Raw genomic sequence first — 10,411 nt, 5'->3', positions numbered from 1 at the left:
GCTCCAAAACAAACATCCACGGGAAGCCTAGCCTCCCTCCCAAACATCAAAAAATAGGGAGAATACCCTGTGGCATCGCTCTTTGTGCTATTATAGGCATGAACTAGCGACCCTACATGCTGACTCCAAGTTCGCTTCTTCTCATCCCCTAGTGTCGCTAACATTGACAACAAGGTTCGATTGAATCTCTCGGGTTGTGGATCCCCCTGGGGGTGATAGGGAGTTGTCCGAGACTTCCGTATACCCAATGACCGCAAGAGCTCACGGATTAACCGGCTCTCGAAGTCTCGTCCTTGGTCAGAATGTATTCTGGCAGGCAATCCATAGTGCACAAAATATTTGTCCACCAACACTTTGGCAACCGTGGTGGCTTTTTGGTTTTTGGTGGGGAAAGCCTGTGCGTACCGGGTAAAATGGTCAGTTACCACCAAGACATTACCTATCCCCTTGGAGTCTGGCTCCATAGACAGAAAATCCATGCAAACCAAGTCCATGGGACCCTTGCTGCTCATCTGGTGCAAAAAGGCTGCTCTCTTGTAGGGTGTTTTATGGGTGACACATACCCCACAGTTTTTGACATACTGCTCCACGTCATTTGCCATTTTTGGCCAATAAAACCGATCTCTCAGAAGGTCAGTGGCTCTTTCTATTCCTAAATGTCCCATATCATCATGAGCAGACCGCAATACCTGTTCTCTGTATTGAGAAGGCAACACAAGCTGGTACAGCTCATCCCCGGACTGCTTTCGGGTTGTCCTGTAAAGTAACCCATCTCTCATGACAAGTTTGCTGGCCTCCCGCCTCATTAGCACAAACTCTGGGTCAGAATGGATACCTTTTGGCCAAGTACCAGTGTTCAGCGCATCGATCACTCTCCTAGGGCATGGTCTGTTCTTTGAGCTTGTTGCAACTCTGGCCTTGACACCTGCCCTACTGCTGACAGACTTAACTGAGTAGCATACACAGCCGGAACACACTCGGGAGGTGCCCCCAACTGATCGATGTATCTCGCATTGGTCTCAGTTGCATCATCCAGGCATATTCTCTTACAAATAGACTTTACGCCACTTTGAGAGACCTGATCCCATTCTGTCTCCTTCAAGTCATCAACCATGTTTCTTGATAACAAATCAGCATCTATATTAGTCTTGCCAGACCGATACTGAAGATTAAAGTCATAACTAGCTAGAGCCGCGAGCCATCGGTGCCCTGTTGCATTTAGCTTTGCAGTGGTAAGGACATACGTCAGCGGATTGTTATCAGTGCGCACAGTAAACTTTGCGCCATACAAATAGTCATGGAATTTGTCCACGACGGCCCATTTCAAAGCCAGGAACTCTAACTGGTGCACTGGGTACCGCTGTTCGGGGCAGCTCAATTTCCGGCTGGCAAAAGCCACGGGCCGCAGCCCCTGGGGTGCTCTTGGTACAACACGGCCCCAAGACCTTTCAGACTGGCATCCACATGAAGGGTGTATGGCTTGTTTACATCGGCAAAGGCTAGCACAGGGGCAGTGGTCAGACACTGAATGATGTGGTGAAAAGCATCAACACACGGCAGATCCCATCTACTCCCAAAGGGCTCTGATTCCTTCAAGTAGGTCTTTCCTTGTCCTGCCTGGCCTTTCTTACTGCGCTGCGTAGGGGCATAGCCTTTAGTGCTATTCAGATATATCCAACTGGAAATAAAACTTAGCCCCATAAAATATACCCGGGCTACATCTATTTTTGTTGTTGCTGGGAGTTGGAACCCTATTAGTTAGGTTGCTTAATATTTACGCTAAGTACTCTTTAAAATACCAGAATAGGGAGGATGGTGTAGGTTTAAGTTTATTAGATTGATCAGTATTGCTGAACTATGAAATATTTTTTTTTGCATACAGGTATAACAGAATAGCTTTAGTGTAGTTGTTGTTTTAAACTTGAGTATGAACTTATACAAAATGCAGCAAGATATTTAAAAAACAGTTTTGTTGATTAAAAAACACTATATCGGATTCATATCGGTATCGGCAGATATCCAAATTTATGATATCGGTATCGGTATCGGACATAAAAAAGTGGTATCGCCATACTCTATCTAATGACAAATGAATGACCAACAAAACATTTTTCTCCTTCATTTCTGTCAAAAAAGCTGATATAACGTTTCTTGCGGTTAGTATCATGGTTGCTAGGCAACCTGAACAGCGGACGGAGGCTAGACCGTCCCATTTCACAAGCCTCTCACTTCCGCACTTCTCGTACTTTAGTAGCACCGTACGTAGTACGCGTAGTGCACGTACTTCAAGCGTGCAGACCCTGAATTGGGACACAGCCTGTACAATGAAGGTATTTGGTCGTTAAGTGATGACGTGACGAATCCTACTTCCGGGCCTAAAGTAGTCTGCGTTTAATATGGCTTTTGTGTTGTTAACATGTTTAATTTTGTATTTTCTTCTATTTAATCTCAAAAAGCTCCTAAAACAGTCAGTGATCACTGTTGCCCTCCCTCGGCTTTTATTACCGCTAATCATTTATTTAAGCTCAGTTTTTAAAACCTTAGGATGTAACTACAGCCCAGCCCATCAGGTTCAAGGTCTTTATTGTCACATGCATAGTATACAAGTATAAACACAGTATGAGCGACACGCTCCTCGACATGTGCAAAAAATGGGGGGGGGGGGGTAGAGGAACAAAATTATATCATATATATATATATATATATACTCTGGTGACCCAGCCGCCCCCCCCCCTCCTTATTTCATGATTTGGTTTGGTCCAGATGCACCAGATGGAAGAGTCTCTCCATTGAAAACTTATGTCCATTTTCAAAAAAGAAATTAAGATAGGTGAAATTAAACTCATAACAAAGTCCATATGAAAGAAACTGCTTGACTTTCCTAGTATTAGTTAGCTTACTTCATTTCTAACAGAAAATAATGTGTTTGTGTTCCTTTAGCCAACGTGTAATTGGTGCAGGCAGATCCTCCGCACATATGTTTGATCACTAATCTGACGACCTGGTGCCACGGCAAACCTCTGGCTCAGCTGTCCCACGCATCTCCCCAAACTCACACTCATGACAGTGAACCAGCCCCACTGATATCCGAAGAAATAGGTGAGTTCAGGGTAACGTTTTTTTTCTACACACTATAAGCCAGTGTGTATTGCTCTGGATATATTTTGCACACTGCCAATGATTGTTAGGCATATATATGTATATATATATATATATATATATATATATATATATATATGTGTGTGTGTGTGTGTGTGTGTGTGTGTGTATGTATGTGTGTGTGTATAATATGTAAAAATGTCAATGGCTTTCATATATCTCAGCAGTCTTGCATTAAATCAAAAAATCAATTTATGTAAGCAAGATACTGATCCATGTGTTCACATTGTCATATTTTTAGGGTTGGTATATTTGCAATATTTAAGTGGTGGGGCCCTTAATGATATTTTTTTTCTTCACATGGCCCCAAATCCCTGGCGGCACCCGTGCCCATGACTGACTTTGTCAGAGTGCATATCCTCCACCTATAGCTCAGTGGAATAATGTGAAATGCCTCACTTGTTTGCATGAGTGCGTCCTCGTGCACTAGACAAACAAAACAGGGAACTCCCTATGAGTGACATCTAAATCACTGAGATTCAATCGATCCCACTTTATTAAATTGAAGTTTTCAGCCATGAAAGCCTTTAAACTTGTAGTAATATGATTAATAATAATAATAATAATAATAATAATAATAATAATAATAATATCATTATTATTGTTATCCTGAGTTACAGGGTAACAATAATGTTGATTACCTAAAAGAAAAACTTCTTTTTGTCACCTGTCAACAGTGTAAACATGCTGATACCCTGAGTTACAGACAGAGGGCTTCATCGTACACTGAAAGTTACTTTTAATTATTCCTGAAAAGTTAGTTTTGAACAGACATTGGGCTGCAAATCAAGGCAGCATCTATGTAACTTAATAGTCATTCACACATTTATCCTCAATATGAGTTTGATCCTTTTTGATTTCCTATAAAAATACTTCACCCAGATTTAAAATGATGCCTTTTTTAAATGCTGAAGTGTATTTTCCAACAGAAAACACAAAATGCACTCTTTGATGCTCCAGTTGTCATTTATTAGAACCACATTAACATATTAAATGTTTTACAAAACACTATAGAGGGTAGTTACAGTCATATTGTTTAACACGGGCTGCATGATGATACGATGATTAGCACCACGGCCTCACAGGAAGACGGTCCTGGATGTGAATCCATCAGTTTCCTGGTCTTCGGTGTGGAGATTGTATCTTCTCCCAGTGCTGGTGTGGGTTCTCTCCAAGCTTCCATCCACAGTTCAATGATGTGCTGGGTTATATGGTTATTCTCAGATCTGTCTCTCAACATTTCTGGCAATTTGTCCATAACTCCTCTCACCGTTTGACAGCTGGGATAGGCTCCAGCTCTAGATCAACCAGTGGTTGAGTTGTAGCTGGTACTACAACTCAATACTTCAACAAATACTTCTCTTATCTCTATAGCTGTTGGTGAACACATCATTAAACATTTTTCTGTATACCAGCACATCACAGTGTGTGTAAATCTCGTCTCAAATCTTCCTTGCTTTTGCTATTTGATACATTTCTGACATTTTCAAATAAAATTTAAAGTTGTTTCAATATTTGAGGGAGATGATGTCAAAGCAGTTACTGTTGGTCACATCATTTACTTTGAGTATGAGTACACTGTATTACACTGTACATGAGTACAGTGTAATAATCACAATGATGGCTGAACTCTGACTGTAAGTAAAAGTAAAATAACAGTGCTGGCAGATAAAATATCCAAAATGCAGGAAGAATAAATGTCAACAAGACAAAAACAAAGAAAGGAAATCTGACAAAACACAAGAATCAATCAGGCACCCAGGAGGGCAAATAAAGGCATAAAATCAAGGCACATGAGACAGGCAAAGTACCAAAAGCAAAACTATAGGAAATAGGAAAATATGATCATTATAAACGCAAGAAAGAATAAACATGGAGATTACAAAGCAGGAACCACAACTTTATAAGAACCCCGAAACAAAAACATTATTATTTCCTTAAATCACATCTGTAGCTTGTACTTCATTATCATCTCAGGCATAAATGATAAATAAATGTGGTTTAAATCAGACATTTATGATTAAAATGTAATATAACTGCTTATGTTAAAACCATGCTTAGTTTCCCTTTATGCATAATAAATGTTTTATATATATATCTTTGCTACAAAGATATAATCCAACTTGTTTTATTTTTAACTTCTCTACTCGATTTAGGAAAATTGTAATGTTGATGTTGTTTATTCAGCCAAAAGTTTGGATTGCAGGCTTCCTTCATGAAGCACCAACAATATTTGCATTGTGTTGTGGTCTATGGTACCTGTCTGTTAGAGAACAATGTTTAGAGAGACTCTAGTAAGAAAACATCAGCATGAAATGATCAATAAACCTGAGAAAAACTGATGATGCCCTTCCATTTCACAATAATGCTTCTGATGTTCTTCAAGACACTACCCTTATGAGGAATCTCATCACTCTCATTTACTCGAAACTTTTTGAGAAATGTGCTAGAAATCTGGACAGTTGCAGCAGTAGACACTGGTTGTAGTACCCAGAGGGACAGTTGTTGGATTGCCAGATGTGGTACTGTAATTTGGAACTGTGCGGGAAAGTGGGACAGATGTTCCAGGTGATGAGAAAGATGTGGTGCTGGGAGGGATTGGTGAATTAGATGTGGAAGAAGAAGACTGAAGGGGTGGGGGTGGTTGTAGGACGAGTAGATGTACTCTTCTTTCTGTTCCATTATTGTCGGCAATGGGATTTACACGCAGGTTGTGAGTAAAGCTGAGTGACACTTTCGTCTTTAGGACATTCTTTTCCAGGAAATGCTTCAATTCCCAGCTCTGTGAGGAGTTCTCCCAAGGTCTTGGTCTGCAGATATGTCGGGCCAAGATCTGTGTTGTTGCCCCAGTGTGCACTTGCCAGCCATTTGTTCTGACTGTGACTGTAACAGCAGAACGCCGACCACAGCACTGAAGGAATATTTATCCTTTCTTTGAGTGGTTTTTCGTTGCTGGGCTTTGCTCCAATCACTACAAAGTCTTCTACTTGGTTATTGTTGTTAATGCAGTATTTATCCAAAATGCATTTAACACATCTCTCCATGCTGCTCCACCTACCATTGTTAAATAGTTTTCTTTGTGGAACAGCATTAGTCAGGGTAAAGGTAGATCTTTTGTCAACTTCATCAGATCTATAAGAGCTTGGAAATAAATGCCCTTTCTCAAACTCTGTCTGTTTGGCGTAATCATTAATTCCAGCCTGGTGGTCGTAGGTGATTTTCTTGTCTGCTGGTATCATATTGTCATTGTCATTTATGTTTTCAAGCTATAAAAGTGAAAATGATATATTAGTGATCCATGCATGGCTGCTGCAAAGTGGACTAAATGTACATTTACTAATTGGTTGATCAAAGTTGTATAATTTAAACATAATAACAGCCCTCTTAAGTTGTGAGCTTTACATATTTTAATGCTACCATTTAAAAAGGCAAACTTTAATTGACAAGACTGCTATTGCATAGGAAACATACAGACGTGTCCTATAACAGGAAAAATGGAAAATCTATGTAGCGTCATCAACATATAAGTGGGATCACTGAATATAAGTAATAAGTTAAAGCAGTAATACTTTATAATAATCTCGGACTATTAAGCATTGATGAGGTATTAGTTTTGTAAATGCAGACTTGAAATACTTTCATTTTCTTATATAAATGCTTTATGTGGCAAAAATACTCCTCACTTTAAATGCAGTCAAACAAAGTACTAAACTAACAATTAATAACTGATTGAATTAATCATGAATTACAGTATGAAATAAGTATTAATACAATCTTTATTAGAACACTCACAAACAATGAGCTCATATCTTAATTGCTATGTATATAAATCTACATTTAAATACTTTGTTAATCACTTTTTCAGCCTCTCTAAATGTCACCATGAACGTGTTATACATGGACTTTTTAATTAAGAGGAAATATTTTACGTACTAATGCCTCAATAATGCGTAATAGAATTACATTATTATGAAGTGTTACCATAAAAGTTGTGTAGTTCACTGCAGTGCTTTAGTCCCAACAGCAGTAGCACAGCACTGTGGGTAGTTGGTTTAATTTTAGTGGTATACTAAGATTCACAGTAATAAATGTGGTCTGTATTATCATCATGTAGCACTGCATTATGAACATATTTTATTAAAGCTTAAAAAGATGTATTAAAATTGATGACTGTTACTTATAATGATACCTGTGGTTCAATCTTCCAAAAACTTCTTTTTCCCTCGCTTCCACCTCTGTACTCTGCAGCAGAAAAAACTGGAATCCTGTTTTGGGTGTCGTACAGCGTCACAAACCTCCTGATGTCTCTCAAAGTCTGGCAAATCACTTTGTATCTGTTCTGGTCCTTGATGTTCCCTTCCTCCAAAATGTCTGGGATGTTTGGTGGAGTTTGCGCAAGAAAAAACTCATTACATTGTGCCACTGATGCCACCACTTCAGTTTCAGTGGGAACGATGGACAGAAGGAGCAGAGTAGCGAGAGGCAGGAGGTGCTGCATCATCAATGATATCATCAGTGAGCCCTGTGTCATCAGGTCAGAGTAAAACAAAGACAGATATTACATTAAACAAACTTCCTCGTTCCCTGATATATACATATACATGCATAATAACCCATAAGAGTCCGGACCTATTTTTACAGTCAGGAAAACTGTGGGAGAGTCAATGTTCAAACTTTAATAGAAACTTCCCTCAATGTGTAAAGGAGCGGTGTCACCTGTGTGACTGTTGGTTCTTAGGATGAAGGTTTCAAATTATTAGCTAAGTTTATGTCCAAGTGTCTATTCTAGGATTCCAGTGTCATTGAAGTGAATTCATTTTATCACAGAGAGAGAATCTGATAGCTTTTGTTTTTAAGATGTTAATAACAGCTTTTAGAGTTAATCCAAGGTCAACCAGCTCCTCTCTTTACTGTGAAAAGTTTGTAAAACATAAACCAGTATAAGATATTATTTTTATCATGACCACATTCTTAAAAACTACAGGGGATGATGACACTGTTGCGGTCGGACGGCAGAAGGTCTGTTATGATGTGTTTGCTAACAACTAGCCAAACTTATTCAATGAAAGACACTATTTCCGACTGTAGGAGGGGGAAAATGGCAAGGTATGAGACAGTAGACTGGAAGAGTATTACTGTGAAGCTGCAGGTGGATATGGAACTGGGACCGACGGTGTTACAATTATGCGCGAAGACGAGATATAGATCTGAGCCGCAGTTATGTATGGATCAGAAAGAACTGTATAGCTATGAGTGGTTTTTCAAAATATGTTGTAAAATACTTGTATATGTCATAAGGATAACAGACATTTAAAGAATACTCAATCACAATGACTGAAGATTCGGATTACAAATTACATGATTTTGAAAATAATATCGATCCAGAAAGGAATGTGCTTAATGCTTGGAAAGCAACATTATAAGTGGTCTTGTCATAAATGGCATAAGTGATCATTTACCTGTTTTTGTTACTTTAGATTATAAAATGACACAAAAGGAGGAAGTGTGTGTGGACAGATATATAAGAATTAGAAATGATGATGCAATAAATGAGTTCAGGCAAGATCTTATGAAAGAAGATTGGAATGAGGTTTATGTAAATGACGTTAATGCTGCATACGAGGCATTCTTAAATACTTATTTGGTTTTGTATGAAAATCACTGTCCACTGGTATTATATAAGCAAAAGAAAAAGAAAACTACTGGTAAACCATGGATAACAAAAGGACTAGAAAATGCATGTAAAAAGAAAAATAAATTGTATAGAGATTATATAAAACTTAGAACAAAGCCTGCTGAAATGAAATATAAAGTTTATAAAAATAAGTTAGTATTAATTATCAGAAAGGCTAAGAAAGAGTATTATAATAAATTATTTTACAAAAACAAAAATAATGTTAAGGGTACGTGGAATATCTTAAAAAACTTATTGGGTAATAATAATACATCTTTAAATTTACCTACTTACTTTAATAAGAAAAATAAGGTCGTACGTGATAAGAATGAAGTGGTAAATGGCTTTAATTCTTTTTTTGTAAATATTGGGCCTAACCTGGCAAACTTAATTAGAAAACAGGATGATTCAGATGAAATAACGAATGGAAAGGAGATAGCAGAGTGGTACAGTCTATGTTTTTAGGGGAAATCCCTGAAAAAGAAATCATAGCTATTGTAGCAAAATCTAAAAACAAGACATCCACTGACTGTGATGGGTTAGACATGGTCATCGTAAAAAAGACCTTGGATTGTATAATCAAACCTCTCTGTTATATTTTTAATCTCTCATTTTATACGGGTGTATTTCCTGACCGAATGAAAGTGGCAAAAGTTATCCCCCTTTATAAATCAGGAGACAGACATAGTTTTAATAATTATAGACCAGTATCATTGCTATCACAGTTTTCTAAAGTGCTTGAAAAACTCTTTGGACAAAGATTTGATAGTTTCATTGAAAAACATCAACTGTTAAGCGAAAGTCAGTACGGATTTCGATGGAACAGATCAACAGCAAAAGCATTAATGAATACTATCGAAGACATTTCATCAGCAACACATCATAATAAATATACTGTAGGGGTATTCATTGATTTAAGAAAAGCTTTTGACACTCTGCAACACTCCATCTTGATTTCTAAGTTAAGTACGTATGGTGTGAGAGGAATAGTATTGAACTAAGCAGTTATTTAGATAATAGGTTTCAGTATGTGCAGTGTTAAGGCAATTCATCTGATAGAATGAAAATAGAATGTGGGGTCCCTCAAGGTTCTGTTTTAGGACCAAAACCTTTTAATTTATATATAAATGACATTTGTGATGTGTCAAAAATGTTACATTTTGTTTTGTTTGCAGACGATTCAAATTTTTATTGTTCCGGAAAAAACTTGAAAGAATTGGCTAAAATTATGGTTACTGAAATGAAAAAAATAAACAAAATGGTTTGATGTAAATAAGTTATCGCCGAATTTGGAAAAAACAAAGTTTATGATATTCGGAAACCGTGTAAAGGAGGAAGAGATAGTATTATCTATAGAGGGAGTATTAATTGAAAGAGTGACAGAATTCCGTTTTCTGGGTGTAATAGTGGATGACAAGTTAACATGGAAACCTCATATTGAACATGTTAAAAGAAGTTGGCTAAAGATATTTATTTCCTGGGTAATGTAAGATATATTAGATTACAAGACAATGAGAATAATATATTTTTCATTGTTTCTACCCTATCTGAGTTATTGTGTTGAAGTATGGGGGAATA

General features: G+C 37.6%; 1 protein-coding gene across 1 annotated transcript; it reads right to left on the bottom strand.

The window, feature by feature from the left end:
- Nucleotides 1–4,106: 4,106 nt before the first annotated feature.
- On the bottom strand, nucleotides 4,107–10,400 carry LOC102289913 (endonuclease domain-containing 1 protein). The gene is made up of 2 exons (XM_005952250.3): nucleotides 7,349–10,400; nucleotides 4,107–6,425 (listed from the first exon to the last, which is right to left on the bottom strand). Exons 1-2 carry the CDS (start codon nucleotides 7,688–7,690, stop codon nucleotides 5,841–5,843), a joined length of 927 nt encoding a protein of 308 aa, XP_005952312.1. The 5' UTR covers nucleotides 7,691–10,400; the 3' UTR covers nucleotides 4,107–5,840.
- Between the last annotated feature and the right edge of the window lie 11 nt (nucleotides 10,401–10,411).

The sequence above is a fragment of the Haplochromis burtoni genome, unplaced genomic scaffold, assembly GCF_018398535.1.
Source record: "Haplochromis burtoni strain Fernald_Lab_line unplaced genomic scaffold, NCSU_Asbu1 Contig_1438, whole genome shotgun sequence".
NCBI lineage: Eukaryota > Metazoa > Chordata > Actinopteri > Cichliformes > Cichlidae > Haplochromis > Haplochromis burtoni.
This window is presented reverse-complemented; position numbering and strand designations above follow the sequence as displayed.

What these genes read in the sequence shown, in the direction of transcription:
- LOC102289913 (XM_005952250.3), bottom strand. Translation starts at nt 7,690, where the DNA reads ATGACACAGGGCTCACTGATGATATCATTGATGATGCAGCACCTCCTG. An exon ending in TTTGGAAGATTGAACCACAG is followed by an intron (nt 6,426 to 7,348) that starts GTATCATTATAA and finishes TCACTTTTATAG; the next exon opens with CTTGAAAACATAAATGACAA.